This window comes from Pleuronectes platessa, chromosome 5, assembly GCF_947347685.1.
Source record: "Pleuronectes platessa chromosome 5, fPlePla1.1, whole genome shotgun sequence".
NCBI lineage: Eukaryota > Metazoa > Chordata > Actinopteri > Pleuronectiformes > Pleuronectidae > Pleuronectes > Pleuronectes platessa.
In genome coordinates, this window is record NC_070630.1 from 28,905,860 (window position 1) to 28,926,828 (window position 20,969).

General features: G+C 41.1%; 2 protein-coding genes and 1 long non-coding RNA gene across 3 annotated transcripts in view; 2 read left to right on the top strand and 1 right to left on the bottom strand.

The window, feature by feature from the left end:
• Positions 1-3,050: 3,050 nt before the first annotated feature.
• Positions 3,051-10,953, top strand: tnfaip1 (tumor necrosis factor, alpha-induced protein 1 (endothelial)). The gene is made up of 7 exons (XM_053422172.1): positions 3,051-3,238; positions 4,194-4,549; positions 5,460-5,629; positions 7,664-7,747; positions 9,315-9,367; positions 9,532-9,727; positions 10,396-10,953. Exons 2-7 carry the CDS (start codon positions 4,303-4,305, stop codon positions 10,624-10,626), a joined length of 981 nt encoding a protein of 326 aa, XP_053278147.1. The 5' UTR covers positions 3,051-3,238; positions 4,194-4,302; the 3' UTR covers positions 10,627-10,953.
• Positions 10,954-13,891: 2,938 nt separating this feature from the next.
• sgsm2 (small G protein signaling modulator 2) overlaps positions 13,892-20,969 on the top strand; it is a 114,997-nt gene continuing 107,919 nt past the window's right edge. Inside the window, exon 1 of the mRNA XM_053422163.1 lies at positions 13,892-14,142. Coding sequence (XP_053278138.1) covers positions 14,083-14,142 — 60 coding nt within the window. The 5' untranslated portion in view covers positions 13,892-14,082. The remainder of the gene's footprint in view (positions 14,143-20,969) is intronic.
• On the bottom strand, positions 17,927-19,144 carry LOC128439778 (uncharacterized). The gene is made up of 5 exons (XR_008338439.1): positions 18,928-19,144; positions 18,642-18,702; positions 18,459-18,552; positions 18,228-18,346; positions 17,927-18,136 (listed from the first exon to the last, which is right to left on the bottom strand). It is a non-coding gene; the product is annotated as an uncharacterized LOC128439778 (long non-coding RNA).

Genomic DNA, 20,969 nt, shown 5'->3' on the forward strand with positions numbered 1-20,969 from the left:
GAAGAAGAAAGAAGGCGTCTCTCAGGTCGTCTTCGACAAAAAGCATTACTCCGCCTAGTGTTCTGGCGCGGAATTGCTTTGTAAGACAAATCGGCCAGTCAGTGACGGGTTATACAAGTGGTCATACTTTCGGATCTCTTCTGCCAAGTGCTCTTCTATTTGGTCCATATTCGTTCTTCTAAATCTTCCGTGATTTCCGCGTATTGTAGGGCATGAAACCGGAAACTAGACTCCGGACGGGATGTAGTAATCAGACCAATCACAAGCCTTGCGGGCTCCGTGAGGCTCGCGTCGCTTTGTCGTGTAGTTAGAAAAATTGGCGGACGCACGCAAGCCCGCAGAGGGCACGAAAGGGGCGTGTTGCGTGTCTTGCGTGCATGCGTGCAACCAGACTAGGCCGGCGCATGCTTCTGCAACTGTGTCGGCGGCGTTTCACGCAGCTGTGTCGCAGGACTCTTTGTCATTCATGCTTCCCCAACCTTCCCCAAGCGCTGCGCGTCTTATACAGCAATTCCCCGCCAGAACAATAGGCGGAGTAATGTTTTTTGTCGAAGACGACCTTAGAGACACCTTCTTTCTTCTTCGTCGATTGTTTATTTACATAGCCACTGCGGCTCCTCGTAGCCTTTTTCTGGTGGACAAATCCGCCAGTCAGTGACGGGTTATACAAGCGATCATACTACCGGATCTCTTCTGCCAAGTGCTCTTCTATTTGGTCAATATTTGTTCTTCTAAATCTTTCGTGATTTCTGCCGGTATTATGGGACATGAAACCGGAAACTAGACTCCGGACGGGATGTAGTAGGCAGACCAATCAAAAGCCTTGCGGGCTGCGTGAGGCTCGCGTCGCTTTGTCGTATAGTTAAGGCCAATGTATGCTTCTCCCTTTTGACGGACACGGACAGATAGGACCGCCTTTTCCAACGTGGAACGCCCTCTCCGGGCCTCTCCGCGGCTCCTCGGAGAGCTTTCGTGCAGCTCTCATTTTTCTAACTACATGTCGAAATGGCGGACAGCCCACGGATAGCCCTTGGCTGTGATTGGTCAGCTAACGCCAGCATTTCGGGACCTCAAACTTCCTGTTTCATTCCCTAAATCACAATAAACCTAAATCACAACTACGACTCTATGATTAATGTGACAAGTGTGTTAAGCCAGCGGCGTTGTCCGGCTGACGGTGGCTGGTTAGAGCACTTACAGCATGTGTGTACGGTCACATACGGTTATAACGAACTTTGATAACGGGGATAGCGGGCTAGCCACCATGCTAACTGCGGTGGGAACAGCGCAAAAACCCGCTGACTTTAATCCCACGGCTGTCATGACACTGTTTCTCAAACACCGTCAGGTTAGAAGCAAACACTTGGTAGTAGCTAGTATCGGCTGTCCGTGCTGACTGTGTGTGGAAGCTAGCTGCCTCCGTGTAGCTTCAAGCTGTTGCAGCTGTTGAATTAGCAACGCAGTTTGGAAACAAGACCGGGGAACCGCTGCGTTAAGACACGATAACATAAGCATTTTGACCCGCTGGGTGTCACTTTATTTCAGCAAAACAATCGCGTCATCAACAGCCTTTTTCTGTTGTCATCGTTCACTGTGTGTGAGGAGCTGGGGGCATAGATATATATAAAGGCTAGATGTCTCAGCCAATGGAGTCGAACATCCGCACATGGCGGCCATCTTGCCACAGGCAGCTCGCTCACCCATAACATTGTGTTGTAGTGGTACGTACTTTTTAAATAACCATAACTTGCTAAATTCTCAACCGATTTTTAAACGGTTCGGTTTGTAACAAACGTCAGATATGTAGTTATGACACTGCATACTTATGAATAATTATGTTATTTTCTAAAAAATAGAATAATGTTCTATATAGGTTCAAGATTTCCCTTTACAAATATACAATTAGATTTTTTTTCTTTTCTTTTATTTAAAAAGTACATGTTTCACTACCATCACAATGTTATGGGTGGGCGAGCTGCCTGTGGCAAGATGGCCGCCATGTGCGGACGTTCGTCTCCGTTGGCCAGAAACGCGGACGAGACATCTAGCCTTTGGCCGGGGGGGCGTAAATAAACCAGCGTGGACTTCTTCTATATACCTCATGAGGTAGGCTTCTCTAAGCTCGACTTCCGTTGCGCCATCTACTGTTCTGGCGGTGAATTGTTTTCGGAACAAAAAGGCTCGTAGAACTATAAATCAAAAAGGGTCTGTCCGCTCCGTCCGTCCGTCCTTCCACAACGGACTCGGAGAAGCATACAGAGGCCTTTAGAAAAATTGGGCGACGCACGTAAGCACGTAAGAAGAGATACATAAGCACGTAAGGGGCCCGGAAGGGCTCTTGCGCTTGCGGGCCCGTGAAAACGCAGAAGCATGTGCCGGCCTTCAGATCCATTGCCCTTTGCATGAATGTACGAACTGGGTCATTACGGGAATTGGACGTACAGGGTTAAACAGTACAAACATGATGTAGGAAATTGTAAGTACTGTAGGTAAACCATAGAATATGTAATGATTTATTGTCATAAATCTCAATAGGAAAGGCAAATTGTCATTAGCAGAAAGGAAAAAGATCATATCAGATTTCAGGAATGCTGACATTGAACTCAGGGCATGTTGGAAACAAGGCGAGGCTTTCTTTTCTAACTAGAACAGGACTAATCAAAGGAATACGTTGTGGATGAATAAAAAACAGTCTCAGGGACACCGGGTTTGTTGCCAAACAAAAAGTTAGGCAAACACCATAAAAAGCATAAGAGGAAGAAGAAGCTGTAAGAGGTGGAGTGGAAGAGGTTAACCTAGAATTTGTTTTATATTTGAGAAGTAAAATATAAAGTATTGTTTGAGTTTTTAAGAGAAACTGGTTTAATGAAGAGGATCTAGGTTTAAATAAGGGTTGGGTTTCTATTTTTTTATTTTATTATTTATTTGTTGTTGTTGGTGTTTTTTAATTTTCTATTTTTTATTTATGGATTTCTGCAACCAAACACTCTGACCACCACTCCAGAAAAATAGGTGGCAGTAATGCGCCTTTAACATTAGGTGCCACCCGTCATTAAAGAAGAAGAAGAAAAAGAAGAAGAAAAAGAAGAAGAAGAAGAAGAAGAAGAAGAAGAAAGGGATACTTTACCCACTTGTTGTGAATACATCTGGACAAGGCTGTTGACTAGTATCATGACGATAAATAAAGTGAATTAGCCACACGGTATGCGGGTTCCTGACCAGTGAAGAGGAGAGGTCGGTAAGTACCCGGCTAAAAGTCGTAAAGTGCACCCGGTTACGTTTTGTTCACTACAGATAGGGACAGTAACGTTAAACAGTCCATTGAAAGTGTTATGTTTATTAATTGAACATACACACATCTGGAGGATATTCTCTGATTGTTATAAACCTACCGAGAGGTTACTGTATGTTTTGGTTATAGAATGGCTTGTTTTTTCTAGTTGTGTCTCATTCATGCTGAAAGTTTGTTCACTCCTGTCAACATTAGCTAACATTAGCACAAGAAGTGTGGCCCTCAGCGAAAATCACAATTAGAAATACTTTGTTGATCCCAGAGAGAAATTGTGTTCATAACAATACTGTAAATTGCCGCGGAGTCTGTAATAGTAACTAAGCTAGCTGTTACTTCATGTTCACTTGTTAAGTTGAGTAGTTCAGGTCAGTAACCACAACTCTCTCTGTGTTGACGTCGACAGTAGTTATATTGAAGCTAACTAAATAACTTTTACAACTAACTGGTATCTATTTCAAGTTAAAACCTTAATGTTTATTAGCCAGCGATGCTAACGCTGTGCCTTAGAAACGAAATACAATTATTTAAAGTTGTTTATGCGGTCACACTTAACATAGGCAGTATTTGGTTAAACCGAGGTAAAGTTTATTTGAGAGCACTGTAAATAAGCTGGAGGTTGGAGAGCAGCGGCGGATTTTAGTCTAAATAAGTTATGGTGTTTGTCATAATTTGTCCTTTTACTCAGTCAAATGTGACCCTCCCTACCCGTTAGTTTCCGGCCCAGTGACATTCCATTGTGTGGAAAGGGGTACTGAGGAAAAGATAATAGTAGTGTTTTCTACTCTGTATTATAATACATGCCTTCAGCCACTAGGTGTCCTTGCTTTACCAGTTAAACATTGAAATTCCTTTTACATCTACAGCGTTTTGGGCTCAATCTCAGTTCTCTATGTTTTTTCAGCAATGATCTGTAGCAGTGAGAGGTTGTGGTGGCCACATCAGTAACTGTCATCACGGCGGGGGACCTTCGAACCTCCGTCTGCAGGGTGGTCATCTATCTCCAAAAGGACATGTCTGGAGAGAGCTGCCTGCCCCAGGAACATTCCCAGTCAGACTCCACCTCCCCAGCCCCTCCTCTGACTTGTTACAAGTCTAAGACCTGCAGTTATCAAGGAGCGGTCGGCCTGGACAACAAGTATGTCCGCATTAATGTTGGTGGGGCCCTGTTTTACACCACGCTGCAAATACTAACCAGGCAGGACTCCATTCTGAAAGCAATGTTCAGTGGAAAGAAGGAAGTGTTGACTGATAATAAAGGTAAGCCATCACTTAACTGCAGATGCCTGTTCTATATAGATGTGACTAAAATCTATTTTATGCTATTATTTTTCCATAACACAAATCTGTTAACATTAGCACCAAAACTAATGTTGCCATTTTAATGTTTCATTAAACATAACCTTTCACACTAAATAATAATAATAAAAAATACCTGTGCTAGTGATGTTAAAAGGGTTTATGCTAAAATTGTGGTGGAAATTCCTGTTATAACCTTAACACTTTCTGAAATTTATGAAAAAATGCCAGGACTCTACGGTATAAATCCTTTCATCATCCAGTCCTGCAGTAACAATAAAATCCTTGTTAATATACGTGAGTGGATTCAGTCAACAGAAAAGCTTGCTTTTACTTTTGAACTGATACTTTTTTAACATATTCACCAAATATTGACAATGAAACTGTGGTGAAAGATCATTTCATTGTGTATTTTGTTGTAAATCACACGCAACACTCTGAGAGAATAGGCGAGATGTTGCTTCTCTTGAAGATCAGTGAATGCGTGGCACATGGAACACCATTTATCCCAGTTCAATCAGTCTTTTGCATATATGTATAATGTGCATGTTGATATCACGATGACGGTATATTTGAGTTATATTGTGCAGCCTTAGTCAAAGGGACTTTAATATTAATCTGGAAAGAATTTATGTTTACTGAAATCCTTGACTGCATCCTGATACGTTACATTTTACTGTCTGACACATACATTCATGGTATATTTTTGGAATTATGAAATAATTTAAATGACACCAGAAAAAGTCTCACATGATTATTACAATGTCATGTAATGGAGAAAGTATGTTAAAGATGTTTGCTGCCCCAGGACTGCACCAGTGTCTTAGAGGTAACAATAATCACATTCTCATCATGGTCTGTTTCTGTTCAGGTTGGATCCTGATTGACCGCAGTGGTAAACACTTTGGCAGCATACTATCCTACCTGCGCGACGGCACAGTCACCTTACCAAAAGGCGGTCAGGCTGTTAAAGAGCTGATGTCTGAGGCAAAGTATTATCTCATCCAGGGCCTGGTGGAGCTTTGTCAAACCACCCTGCAGGTCAGTTACACCCATACTGGCCCATATATATAAAAGGGAGAAAAGGGGATGTAGTGCGAAGCCCCTGAATATTGAGATTATATGAAGAAGAGTTATTTTGGTTAGTTATTTTTAGTTCAATATTACTAAATATATTAAGACTAGTCTGTGAGAAATATTTAGGTTGTGGTGATTTCTTCAACTACAATCACACGGTTGGTATATTGTTGGACAAAAGCCTTGATCACTATAAAAAAATTATTTCATTAATTATGTCCAGATTCCACTGTATTTTTCTACATCATAGTAGAAACTGAATTTAAAGAGACGCGTGGCAGGCTGTGCCCTTGTCGAACGTGGAGGGTGCATCCCGATGTAGGCTCAATATTGTGATGGCTTGGCTATGGTATCTCTCATCAGCCCAACCCTAGTCTATATACATTTTCTAAAACATTTTACGTATTTTATCAACTTTTCCTCTTATATCCCACCCCCACTTTTCTTGTTCAGTGAGAGAGAGTAGCTAAAAAAAACACCAAAAAACAGCTTTTCACTGTCTACCTTTCTCTTTTCAGAGCACACTATGTGAAGTTACTTTTCTTTCTTCCTTCTGAATGACTTTTCACTGTCTCTCTGTCCACAGTGTGTGAATCTCAATCACGGACACTGGAAGCCATAGATTTGATTGGTTGAGTAGCATCACTTGAGATGATTAACAACACATACAGTTGGTTTCCTGGGCTGCCAAACCAATCAATCAAATTTTATTTGTATAGCCCATATTCACAAATCACAATTCGTCTCATAGGGCTTTAACATGGTGTGACATCCTCTGTCCTTAACCCTTAGCAAGAGTAAGGAAAAACTACTAAAAACCCTTTTACAAGGTAAAAATACGTAAAAACCTCAGAGAGAGCCACATGTGAGGGATCCCTCTCCCAGGATGGACAGAAGTGCAATAGATTCCACGTGTAGGAAAACATCATCAAGATTAAAGTTTTTAGCAGCATTGATGAGGGTAACAATCTTGAAGGATAACTTCAATACGATATGTCATAGTCTATGGTCAGCAACCAGCAGGATCATGATCCACCATCCAGATCAGATGCCACTTTAGTCCACAGTCATTGTCCACTGCCGCTTATTAGGATCAATCATGAGTCGCTGCCGCGGTCCTGGTCCAACGCCCGTATCTGATGCCAATGCGACACAGGATCCGCCATTACCACTATGATCAGCCCACTTGATATAGAATCTGCCATACTGGATCCACCATTGCGACCTCTAATGCACGATCCACAAATCGTAATCCATGGTGCGGCCACAGAGGCCCTGGATCTGCGGGCGATAAAGCAAAGAGATTCCGGGGAAGGGGGATAGGGATGGAGAAAAGGAAGGAGAAGCTGGAAAGAGAAGCTCTGTGTGTCATAAATTCCCTTTGCGTCTTAGCGTCATCAGGGTTTTTTGCCTTGTAATCAATGATACAAGCCAAACTTGAGTCTACACTGAGGCTCAAGGTAAATCTGACTGACTACTGGTTTGTATGATAGTGCTGTAAAGGCTAGAAAAGGTGCTCTCTCAATGATTTATCACTTTTGGTGCCGCTTATCTGAGACGTGGTCTAGATATTCAGAAATTTGATGAGGTTCATGCTCAGGGTCTTTTGGATACGAATCTGACCATTCTCTATGCTGTACATCAGGACTATTCAGCTGTAATCGCAAGTTGGCCAAATAGAAAAATGACTGGTATTTGTGAAATAAGTTGAGAGATACTGGTCAAAGGCATCTCTACTCTTTGTTATGATTTCTTAATCCTGACTAAGTATTTTATGTATTATGCTAAAATGTTTGAGCGTTTACTTAAATGTTGAGAATTTAGATTATTCTTTCACAAGGCCTTAATTTAGTTATTTTATTAGTAATATTTGACTATGATCTAAATAAGAATAATTTTCAAAATGTGTCATGGTATTATTTAAATATGTAAATATACCCAATCACTAAATGCTATGATACCGTCAACTTTAAGTGTATAATGATTTCTGAATGACAGGGCAATAAAGAGCAGCCCCTGTGTGTTGTACCTGTGGTGACCTCCAGTAAGGAAGAAGAGAGGCTCATCCAGTCTTCTTCAAAGGTAAATATGGAATTGAATCAGAGACACTGAAAATATTGTACAAATATTTGTTAATAGTTTTTGTAAATGGTAAATGGTTTTGTATTTATATAGCGCTTTTCTAGTCTTGATGACCACTCAAAGCGCTTTACAGTAGTTTTACATTCACCCATTCACACACACATTCATACAGTGCACTTTGTTATTCTATGAGGGGGCCATTCAGGGTTAAGCATCTTGCCCAAGGACACTTCGGCATGCAGATGGGTCAAACTGGGGATCGAACTGCCGACCTTCAGGCCGATAGTCTGACTGGATGGGAAGCTTTTTTCAGGAAGGTCTACAAAGTATACCGCTTTCTCATCCTGAGATAATTATCTTATTTTTGTTCTTTTCATTTTTGCATCTGTAGCATGTTGGAAACATCTCCAGAATGCTTGCGGTGAATCCTGTGGTGGATCTCCACCTGTGTTCCTACATCGGCTCATTCTGCTGAGTTTTTACTAGGGGGCGTGCAAGTGAAACTCTAGAGAAAGTCCAGAGGCTCTCACTTGGACATTTGCAATCTCAGATACAGATATCTGGAGAATCTCCGGTGTCCAATGCATGTCATGCATAGCAGCTCAAAGCTAATCAATCCACCGGCGGACTCCAACCAATTTCTAGACGCGTGCTAGGGATTAATCAAAAAGGAATTACCTGACCACAGTGTTGGAGATGCCCTCCACAACCTTTATTATCATAGTATGAGGTATGATCAAACATTTCTGAGAGTGTTCCTTTTGCACACAAACACAACCTTAATAAGTAATGTGATAGTAAGTGTTTTTCTGTGCTGTAAAGTCCCACCATCATCTGGACCTGTGGTTAAGTTTCTTGCTACCACTTGAAGGTGCTGATTTGCGATTAACACCATACACCTCAAACTTGATCAGAGAGCAAACATAAAAATCTTCATCTTCATCTTGTGAAGCTGATGTCAAGGGTCATGACCAGTGAGTTGGGTCTGTGGCAACAACCCAGGGAGCCGTCCTTACAGTGAAAGCCCATAGAAGGTGTGCCAGGTCAGGAGTGCTTGTTGTTTTCTTCAACATTAATGGGGTATTGCACCGTAAGTTTGTCTTTGTGTCAGTAAACCCTGATGAAGGCAGAAACTGATACGCGTTGCTGTATTGTAAAGCATCAAGCCCGTTTACATTTTTCAAATCACTTTGAGTGCCTGGACTTGGATTCTTCATGCTAAAATATTTTTGACATATTACCCCCATGAGCACCAGTCGTTTGAGGGACATCAATAGCACTCCTACCGCCTCTTTTTTAAACCTGCTCCCAGCTTCAACGCTGTGACTTCTTCCCCTTCCCCAAAATGTAATTGCCACAGTGGTGCTTGGAGCAGTGTATCACTGCACAAAATGACTACTTTAAAGGGGCCAAATTAAAATTGGGTACAGTTTTGCCTGCTATAGGCATAGTTTCTGATCACACCTTGTATTCTGACCTAATGGCTGATTTCAAGTTAAAGTTGATTCATAAATGGTACATTGAGATGAATGCTAATACTGACTCTTTTCTTTATTTTCTTTGTTAGCCTGTGGTGAAGCTGTTGTACAACAGAAGCAATAACAAGTACTCTTACACCAGGTGAGAAAGCCTTCCTCCTTCTGTCCCACACGTTTCATTGATTGTCTTTTTCTTTTACAAAATACTCTGTGAGAAAACACTTTTTGAGCTAATAGAGTCTAATGAGCCACAGACTAGTCACTAGAGTAAACAATGAAGCACTTTGTTTCCTTATGTGTCCACAGTAACTCAGACGACAATCTGCTGAAGAACATCGAGCTCTTCGACAGGCTGTCACTAAGCTTCAATGGCCGCGTCCTCTTCATCAAAGATGTAATTGGAGATGAGATCTGTTGCTGGTCCTTCTATGGTCAGCGCCGCAAACTGGCTGAGGTGTGCTGCACCTCCATTTTCTATGCCACAGAGAAGAAACAGACCAAGGTAAGAATTTGGGAAGTCACAATTGTTGTTAATGAAAAGGTAAAGATATCTTGCTGGCTCATCGTAGTGGGAATGACGGATCCTTTGTCGCGTTGGAGTGAGATAATGGTGGTGGACCAAGGCCGAGGCGGCGCCTGATGATGGATCTTAATAAGCGGCAGTGGACAATGCGTGTGGACTATAGTGGATCCGACCAGGATGATGGATCATTATCTTGCTGGCTGCTGACCATGGACTATGATTGCAGCTTGACTACTTGACATATCGTATTGAAGTTATCCTTCAAGATGTTTACCCTCATCAATGCTGCTAAAAACTTTAATCTTGATGATGTTTTCCTACACCTGACATCTATTGCACGTCTGTCCGTCCTGGGAGAGGGATCCTTCACATGTGGCTCTCTCTGAGGTTTCTATGTATTTTTACCCTGTTAACAGGGTTTTTAAGTAGTTTTTCTTTACTCTTGCTGAGGGTTAAGGACAGAGGATGTCTCACCATGTTAAAGCCCAATGAGACGAATTGTAAGTTGTGAATATGGGCTATACAAATAAAATTTGATTGATTGATAAAGTAGACATATTATATGTATGGCTCTACTTATTTTACATATGCATAACCAGGTTTCTGCGTTGGAAAATTTGTAATCTTGAGCGTGTTTCTTATTGTAGGTGGAGTTTCCAGAAGCTCGTATCTACGAGGAGACTCTAAATACTTTGTTGTATGAGACAATGCCACTGCCTGATAACTCCCTGCTGGAGGCTACACGTAGAAGCTATAACAACTGTGGCTCTCTCAGTGAGGAGGAGGAAGTGTTGGGTGGAGCTGAGCTTCGTGAGCGTGTTCGTCGTATCCATGTCAAGAGGTACAGCACATATGACGACAGGCAACTGGGACACTGAGACTGAAACCCCCAAGCACTGGGCTGATTTGAGCTTTTCACATAATGAACAAATGTGTGATGATGCCTGTTTATGTCTATTTTGAAATTATTTTTATCTTAGTATCTACCATTACTATCTTAAAGAAGTCAGAGTTATGAACTTGATGTAATTACATCTGACTGTTTGACCTGTCATAATTTAAGAATTATCAGAGGACTCAAGGCAGATACTTCAAATGTCAAGAGAGTCGTAGCTTTTACTAAGTAAATGTAGTTTATTAGTGGAGGACAAACCACTAACGTGCACTTTTTCTTAGATAAAATAAAATATTGTAAATCGACTGTATTTATATAGTGCTTTTCTAGTATTATTGACCACTCAAAGTGCATTACAGTACAAATCTCAGTCACCCGTTCAAATACCTATTCATACAGTGCTTCTATACGCAGCATTTTTTCTATCATTCACACACTTCAATTTGTCAGTTTAGTGCCTTGCCCAAGGACACTTCATCAGACTGGAGGAACCAGGGATCAAACCACCGACCTGGCTAGTTGAAGATATGTTCTTCCTCCTGAGCCACATCCACCTACTATGTTGTCTCAGTCATAGCACTTACTATCTAAATGAGCATGTTTTCTATTTGTAGATTGTATTTTTCATTTACACATTTATATTTACAACAGCCTTTTGTTCGCCCAAGATTTTGTTTTACCAGAATTGCCTCTAACCATGATGCCTTTTTCCAGTTGTAGATAGACGTTGTTGTTATTCATTTTTTTTTTGTGTCTTGTTTTGTTTTTAGTCGGCAGGAGTAATTGCGAATGGTAGAGTTCTATGAGCCGCTGGAGGAACTCGTGTATCAGTTTACAGAGCAATCAAACTTCCCTTTTTTAACGAAGCAGTCAATAATCTTACCTTTTCTGTGCGTGAGGAATAATTATATTGTTCGACAACAGACACAAAGAAGTTTTGCACATGTCAGTGGCAGGTTGGTTACCTTGCAGTGGAGCCAGAGGTGAGAAGCCTATTGCCTAAAGATCCTGACTGTTCCGTTACACGCCAACAATAGCATTAACAATCGTTAATTACCAATCTATGGACAACTTCGCGAATTCAGCATCGTACTTCATTCCTTCATTCACAAAGTTCTGTCTTCAGTGGAGGAAATCCACACCTATGTTAATTCTTGATTTGTTTCTATTTATATCTCTGTTTTGCTTCTACTTACCTTTTTAAAAAAGTGGTTCCTTGACAAAAAATGCCAAACAAAAGATCTGCATTAAAATGTTATTATTTTTTTTAGGCATTTTTTATCAGAGATTATGTTTAGCTATAGAAATGTGTTAAAATGAAACAACAGTAGGAAATCGCACTACCTAATACAGCTCTGAAAGAGGGATAGAAAGATGTGAAATGTAAGCAGTGTTAAAAAAACACACTCAAAATTAGATAAAATAGCTCCTTTCAATTATGGTAATAATAAACATTTATATTGCACAGTTACAAGGTGCGTTACAATGTAATAATGACAATTTAAGGTAACATTTAAAAAGCAACATAAGCAAATGTGAAAGGCAGAAATATTTAAGATTCTGCTCTGTTTCTTTGTCAAAAATCCAATTTAATCAAACTTGGGGCTCTGCCCAACGGAAGTCCTATACAAAAGGTCAGTTTCCATTAAAGTATGTGACATGCAGCTTGGTTTTAATTGTCAAAGGATTGTTCAAGTGTACTTGCAGCCAGTGATCCCCTCTTATAAATAGGAACTGAGCAGTTTATTGCTTAAAGTAAGTGAAAGTTACAGAAGGCAAGTTATTATTCTTTCTAAATGTCAAATCATGGCTTTAATAAAGGTTTCTAAGGGGTCATGACACTGGATCTGTTGTATCCAAAGCAAAAATTCCACTGAACAAAAGTGACCACAGAATCAGGAAATCTATACATCAAGCTTAGTTCCATGGGAGTCAGAAAAGTAACTCCGTTACAGATGAAGAGTTTGACAAACAAAGAATGAAAGACTTTGGCAAATTAACTGTCAAAACTGGTCTCAGATGACAAGTAGAAGTTTCTAAACCACTTCACAGGTGGGAAACAAGGTCATACATTTGGTTTAGGCTAAGAAAGACTAGTATATCACTCAATGAGTCAGATTTAGTGATTGATGTGTGAGATGAATGGCAGTAAAGCACAGGAGGATGTATGTAAGGAGACAGTAGGAGAGAAAATCATGCTGTAGTGTACCAAACCTTTAGTGAAACATGGTGTCGGGAATATTTAAGTCTGGGGCAGCTTTTTCTACTCACCCACACTGAAGTGACCACACCCCGAACAAGGAGTGGTAGTTCCCCATTCTTAGGTGACATACTCTACCCTCTGGTTTTATCTTTGTGGAGTAGGATTTACACTTCAGCAGCACAATGATGACCAAAACTCAAAGGTTTTGCAAGATCAACTTGAAGACATCTGTCCTCTGCATTCCACTGGAGGAAACGGCAGCAGCTATAAATAACTTGGAGGCTCTACAAGTTGCTGTATCGGTTGTTGAAAGGCTGCGGGGGGGGTTCTTCCCTCTTCCATTGATCAGTGCTGTGAGGAAGGCGGATCCTCTGACGTCGTCGTCAAGCTGCTCGGCGTATTGGTGTATCTTGTGAGGAGGGTCACACCAAATTTGAGAACCACCTCTGTAGGTTGTACAGTCATCCAAAGGAATTAGCTGCAACGAGCAGAAATCCAACAATGTAAGATGAATGTCCTGCCAACAAATTGAGGAAAAAGGCTTTTTAAGTTGACAATGTTGAATTCAAATTGGATACAGTTTACTGTGGAACAAAAATACCAACTCAACAGATAATTTTGTGATGGTTGCAAGTGCACCCTCAGTCCACATGGCGGCACAAGCAAGACTCCAACAGAGGTTGCGTCATTTACATTGCAGCAGGCTTAACCTGCCATCAGCACTGAGAATGAGGAGGATGCGCTTCCGGAGGGATCATCTGTTCAACCCTATCTGATGGTGTCTGATGGTGCCAAGCTTGTGAATGAAGTAATTAAACGAGCTGATTTCGAAGGATCTCATTAGATGCACTTGACGTTTCCTCCAGTTGTTTTCTTCATCCATGTAGAAGAGAGCTGTCAGGATGAGATAGTGAAAAACACATCTGTCCTCTGCAGTGCACTGGAGGAAACAGCAGCGGCTATAAATAACTAGGAGGCTCCACAGGTTGCTGTGTTGGATGCTGAGAGGCTGCGGGGGGGGGGGGGGGGGGGGGGTTCTTCCATTGATCAGTGCTGTGAGGAAGGCGGATCCTCTGACGTCGTCGCCAAGCTGCTCGGCTGCGTCAGAGTCCATGCGAGCGAAGGAAGAAGGAAAGACGGAATAAAAAAATCCAAAAAAAACGGACGGAAAAGGCCGAGTAGAGCGGACCGAGGCTGCCACGGACACCAACCTGCGGTCTGCACAGCCGGACAGACATGGAGGGCTACACGGAGGAAGAATACAAAGATAAATTATTATGGAGCGTCAAACGAGAGGTAGGCGCTGCTGTTTGACGGCGCGCTGCGCGTCACACTCATTTTATTGTTGGATTTTCTGTCAGTATTTCCTTCTTAGTCACGACAGAACGCGTGGACGTGTTGCTTCAACATTAAGGCAGATCACAGTGTTTACCTGTAGTGTTGCCCTGCATTCTTCTCCGTTTACTAACAAGTTCACCAAAACGGTGCTGAATAAATGGAGCTGCCACTGCATTCAGTGTTCATTTGAAAGATGCCTATTTCAGTACAGGCTGCATTTCTGTCTGCTGCCTCCACCAGCAATACTAACATCCATAGTGCAAAGAGCGCTCCAGTCCTTTTGTTCCTGGTGATGATTGTTTCGCATCTCTCCAGTGAGGAGTAAGACATTACTCCTTTAACCTCTCTACCCATTTCCAAAATTATCATGCTTCCTTCACAACATGCAGTGAAATGTCTGTGGAAATGATAGTGACACTGAAGGAGACAAGTTGTGGATTACAGCCTACACTTTAGTCTGAGTGAGAGCAAATGTAAGCCTGTAGTTACCATCACTAACGTGGAGAGGAAAGGTCAGACGAAAATATTAGGCCAACAATCTACGCGACAGTTGAGCAAACGAGAAGAAAATGTACCCTCCGTGTTGTCTGAACTGTGAGAGCTCCAGACATCACCCTCACGAAGAATCGTGACTTCTGATTCTGGTCTTCAATTTTTACATTACATGTCATTTAGCTGATGCTTTTATCCAAAGCGACTTACATTTTTAGAACACTCAGCATTTATGAGGGGCCATTTTAGGGGTTCAGTATCTTGCCAAGGACACTTAGGCATGCAGATGGGATAGAGTGGGATTCGAACCGGCAACCTTCTTGATGCAGCGCACCCGCTGCATCAAGAACTGATATAGCAGTATCAGTGTGAACTGATATAGCGCTGCAGCTGATGTAAAACGTCTGTCCTGTTAGGGTAGACAAAGTAAGTGTACTTCACAGTAACAACAACATTTCTTGTACTCTGGACTTTAATGTCAGTGATACACTTATTCAGCCTCTGACATCTAGTGTAATGAAATGTGTATATACGTTTGCTCTTTTTTCCACTGGGGAACCTGCACTTGGGTTTGTGGAACTTTTATGTATTAACTCCCTTTTAGCATCAATTTCATTTTGATTGTTTACCAGTGTTGTAAGCAACATCCCTTAAGTGGGGTCAGTGACTAGTCCAAGTAGACTTTGAAGCTGTCAAACCCCCCTTTGCATGAGAGTAGAGCTGAAGTCAAAGCTAGGAACAATAAACACTGCACAATGCCTATTCAGGATTCTTAATTCTGTTGTTTTACTGTTGTTCATTAAGAGAGGAAATCTGTGATAGTCTGAATCACTGCTGAAATATGAAGGTAACAAGCAACACAATTTGTCTAAATGTTCAGTTATTTTCCAACACCTACTCAGAAGACATACAAGACTGAGACACTAAAACAAAGTGATTCTAAGCGTCCCCTAGACTTAAGTGTCAAATAAATCAGAGTCAAAACACTGATGGAGACAAATCATATCATAAAAATGTTTCAGTAGTAACTAGAGATATTTATCGTATATGGGTGTTTGAGCTGTTTTCCAAAATACCCACTAGTTGTTGGACCATTGGGGCAGCCACAAGTAACATTTATGTTAATTATATTTAATTTGTAGCACATTGTGTCATATAAAATATGCAGACTGAAAAGATTAGTGGAAGGAGCCAGTGTGAGTGAAGGCTAAACACTTTCCTGTCCTCCTACGGCCCATCCCTCATTCACCCACAGGTCAGCGCTTAAATAATTAAATCATCACAATGTCTGTGGGTCCAAAAATAGCTGCAGTTCTTAAGATATCTTCAGCAGGCAGGGGGAGCTGTGTTTACCAAACTCCAAACATTAGAGGAAGAATGAGGAGCGTTCATTAACTACTGGGCCATTAGAAGCTGTGTTGATGCTCTGAGCTGCATCTTTTACCACACCTCTGCTCATTATGACGTGTGCTCAAGCAGTATACATTCTTTAAAGGTTATGATCTGTGGATCGCGTATCAGAGATCCTAATGATGGATCCACTATGGCAGATTCTGTATCGTGTTGGCATCTGATAATGGTGGTGGACCACAATCGAGGTGGCAGTTGATGGTGCATCCTAATGGCGGCAGAGGACAATGACTGTGGACTATAGTGGCATCCGATCATGATCGTGGTGGTTGCTGACCATAGACTATGATTACAAGACTGCTTGATATATAATAAATTTCTCCTCAGATACTCGACCATTACTGACAATAATCCATCAATTCATTGACCTTCAGCTATCGTTCAAAATGTTTATTCTTATCAATGCTGCTAAAACCGTTATCTTTCTGATGTTCTCCTTTACATTTGACATCTATTGCACATCTGTCCATTCATAGAGAGGGATCCCTCACATGATGCTCTCTCTGAGGTTTCTACGTTTGTTTTACCCTGTTAAAAGTTTTTTTTTGTAGGGTTAAGGGCAGAGGATGTAACACCATGCTCGAGCCCTATGAGACAAATTATGATTTGGGAATATAGGCTATACAAATGAAATTTGCATTTGATTGATTGATTAAAGAAAACATATCTTCTGCTTTATACTTTTAAATGTAAATTTGTCATCACATGGCAATAAGTATATATATATATTTTGTATTTTTACCATATTATTCGAATGTACAATATGATTGAACAAAGGCCCCTGTCTCTTTAAGCAGCACTCAGCTATCTCAGTATTGCTTGGCAACTGAAAGCTTAGGCAGCTCCCAGAGAAGTTAAATTGCATCAGTTGGCGATTAATATCGCAGCAGTGAGGCAGGTGGTCTCTTCTACTGAGAAAAAAAGTGCCTTTCAGTATTAACCTGCTACCATCAGGATCCGTTTGGTTGTATGATATGTACAGAGGAGCTCTGTTTAGGGGATTTTTTTCTCATCTACTAGGAATACAAATTTTCAAAATATATAAACAAAGAATAGTATGGCTGCCAGCAATACAGTTTTTCCAACAATCAAATCAACATGTGATGTTGTTATTAGAGAGAATATTTGTACAGTTTAAGAGAAAGCTTTTTTCATGCCTCTGTTAATCCTATCTTTATTTAACAACATAAATCCCAGATCAGCCATTTTGACTTCAATGCACCAGAACTGCAGTTGTCAGTCATACTGTTAAAAAAAGGGGAAAATACAGAGTCATACCGTAAGTGCTGTGTTTGTGTAAATTGTATAGGCGCCATTTGTCCTTTGTGACACTGACAACTATGATTATGACAGGTAATAAGAGAGTAGAGGGACCACTCTGATCCTGGAGTCGTAGCTACAGACTGCAGAGTAATAACGCCTGAAATTCTGTCCCTTTTATTTACAATGATGATGGAAAAAAGTCACTGTTAACATATAGTGAAAGTTGCTTTTACCAATCTTGCATATAATTCTTGCTTTGTAGCCCTTTGTGGAAAAACACCACACAAGTAGCAAACTGATCAATCCACAATATTAATACAAGCTCTGGCAGATAATATATCTATACATCCACTGGTATTCCTGGTGAACCATTAAATTTACTGAGGATGTAGTTCATTCTCCAGAGATGCAATTTTCAAACTATGTGGAAATTATTTAGGTGAAAGTAACATGATGATTACACGAAGCCGTGGAGTGAAGGTGTGATCTAATTAGCATATGAAGTGGTGGTAAGAGCCTCTCTCCACTCACCATTGGAGGAAACCACAGACCCTTGAAACATGAAGGTATGAGTCAAAGCTTTATTTACATAAAGCACAAATATTGTACAAACAACTGGCCTAGCCAGTCAAAAACTAATCAGGTGAAGCTTGAAATGTCTCTTTGCAGCCTCTGGGTCACAAGTTCTTTGTGTAGCTTTTAGTCTTATTTGAAGTGTGGCACACAGGTCGGTGAGCTCCTGGCTGTGGAAGGATGGATTCCATGTCATCTGTCCCGCTTCGATCAGCTATAATCACAATCGGTACAATTAGCACAAATCAATGACAACGTACACCTATACATGTAACTGAAAAATTATTTAATTAATATAACCTTACCCTCTTTCTTCTCTGACGACTCCTGAACTCCTCAATGCTGATGCAAGGTCCATATGGATGTACTGGAAGCTCCTTCATACAGGCTTATAGTGTGTCTTAGTACGTCATAGTACAGGCAGCTGGAAAACAACATGAGTAACATGAGTTCATTATTAATAAATGGAAATAGCCTCGCTGAATCACCGTTGGTAGATCCACAGCAAAAAAACAAATTCCTAAACAGTTACTTACATAAAATGGCTTCGTTTTCCGCACTGCAAATCCGGACCTGCAGCGAGTCTCGGCCTAATGTGCAGTGACTGCCTCGTTGTGTGCGGGAATCAGGCTGTGAAAACACAATGATGAAATTGATCAGATAAAGTAAACCTTGAGAATGTATTTTAAACAGCACAGCACATCGCTTCTTAATCTTACCCTCGCTCCGCTTCATGGCGCCGGCCATTTGAATTAGAGGTGTGAAGAGACCGAGATTTTCCTATAAAAATACAATCGGAGTCAGGTTTATGAAAAAACTTGACGAGAACAAACTGTTAAATTTAAGTAGTTCATACATATTTAAACATGCACTAGTTCTGCTCAAGCACTCGATGCTATATTCTTCTTTTAGCAGCTTTCTCGTTAATCCCACAGTTGTTAACACACTTTTCAGATCCAAGATTTAGGTTAGCAGTTAGCAATGGTTTCTCTTTTTAGCGCTTACCGTAAGTTAGGGACTGTGCGCCCATCTTCTCCATCTGCCCGCGGCTTTGCTTTCCCACGCACTCATCTTCTCCTCCAGGGAAACAGTGCCGTGTCGACAGCAGCAAGTTATTTACACCGAAAACAGAGTCATTCGTTCGGACCATGCTAAACATGAGCCAGAAGTTTCATCATGTCTGCGGGAGACTGACGCTTCATTCACGAGGCTGTGATTGGACGAGCCCATCAGGTGATGACGCGAGCAAGTGACGTGAGGTTTTCAGAGAAAAACTGTCCTTTTCATCTTAAAGCAGCGGTTATAACAGCTTTTAAATTGTACTTTTATATTGGATGAGTATGTGACTGAGGACCCGTTTATTCTTTCTGTTGTTACATGATTCTTGCTGTTCTGTGTTTGTACCCTCATAGTTGAATGCACTTATTGGTAAGTCGCTTTGGATAAAAGTGTTGACTGTTTTAATGGATTACTGAGAACGTTTAATAACAATAAGACAATTGAAGTTCAAATTATGAGAGAATTTCAGCAGACTCAACAGCTTAGTTGGCCATGGACATGTGAATATGGTGCTGAATTTGCCAGTATTTTGGGAGGACAGATATTTTTATGGAAAGCCAGTAGAAGTTTCGAGCTTACAGGGCACAGACTCATAATACCCAGCATAATTTCTTCCTGTTGAGCGGATTGCTGGTAGGTGTGTGGTTAACACATCCACTGTGCATTTAACGAACACAAGTGAAAAGGTAACTGTAATCATGCCGCTCTGCAAAGTGGTTGAGATTTAGGATGGTGTTCATGGGCAATTAAGATTGAACAGGTGGTTTGTCAGTCCTGTCCAGGGAAACAGACTTACTGAGCCTCATTGTTTTAATATGAGGCTATGAGTATAATAAAATATTGAAATAAAGTTCATTGTTTCAATTTTTTTTCATAGCATTGACCTTTGCTTATGGTATACAATGTAATTCATTATAGCGCACTTACTTAAGGGAAACAATTTACAATTTCAGGTTTTATATTTATTTTAAGCCTGGTGTACTTACACCAGATAGTTTAGATGGTACCTTTTAGAAAAAGGTGTGATCTGCACCGAGGGAAACAATCCTGATTTGCATTTGTAAAGCTCAGAGCATTGTCATTTGCATGTGAAAGCCTCCCCCAAGCTTAGGAGGAGGGGGTTCACCTCCCAACATTCACAGGCCTGTAAAACTGCCAGAAACTGGTAAACCCGCGTCAATTCCTGCCAGTTTTCTGTGCTGCCTGCAGATTCCTGTGAACAGCCGTTAACCAAAAATTCTCCCAAAATTTCCTGCGACAGTTAGTGACACAAACTCTTCTTTTCATGCAGTGCCCCCACTGCAGCCCTGTCATGGTCCATCAAATTAAATGCAGCCATCACTTACCACAGAACCCAAAATCCTTTTCTCATACTAAACCACCGGTCAGTCTTCTGCGGTAAAGCTGTGGTGTCTAACAAAATCCAATGTGATGCCTGGACAATGACTTTCTTTTTGTATCTACGCTTTTCTAGTCTTGATGACCTCTTTCATCCCTTTACAGTCAAGTTTATTGCCATATCCGCATTCACACTCACACATTCATGCAGCATAGGGCTGCACAATATTAGGAAAACATGCAATATGTTGTTGAATATGACTTATAAAAAAAGGCTTTAGTGAAGTCTTTCTACTTTGGTTTCACTACTACCATAGATCCCATACAGTTGATGGTCTATGCAGACACGAAATTATCGTATTATTTCCAATCCAACAACATGGTTTTAACCCTGCATTCTACCTGGCTTTGGATGCAGGGACCACGGACAGCTCCACATCCAGAGGGAGAAGGCACACAGTCCGGGACAGACACCAGGGAGCCATACACAGCTCCACTAAGGATGTTAATATTGACCTTGATTTTAACTTGGTTGAACAAAGTACTATACAAAGTAAAAGGTACAAGAATAGGCAACACACATGTGGCACTTGACCATGCCACGGGGCTCTCACCACAGCAGCCAGAGACGAACAATTCTGGTTTAAAAA

What these genes read in the sequence shown, in the direction of transcription:
- tnfaip1 (XM_053422172.1), top strand. Translation starts at nt 4,303, where the DNA reads ATGTCTGGAGAGAGCTGCCTGCCCCAGGAACATTCCCAGTCAGACTCC. An exon ending in TCATCCAGTCTTCTTCAAAG is followed by an intron (nt 7,748 to 9,314) that starts GTAAATATGGAA and finishes TTTCTTTGTTAG; the next exon opens with CCTGTGGTGAAGCTGTTGTA. An exon ending in AACAAGTACTCTTACACCAG is followed by an intron (nt 9,368 to 9,531) that starts GTGAGAAAGCCT and finishes ATGTGTCCACAG; the next exon opens with TAACTCAGACGACAATCTGC.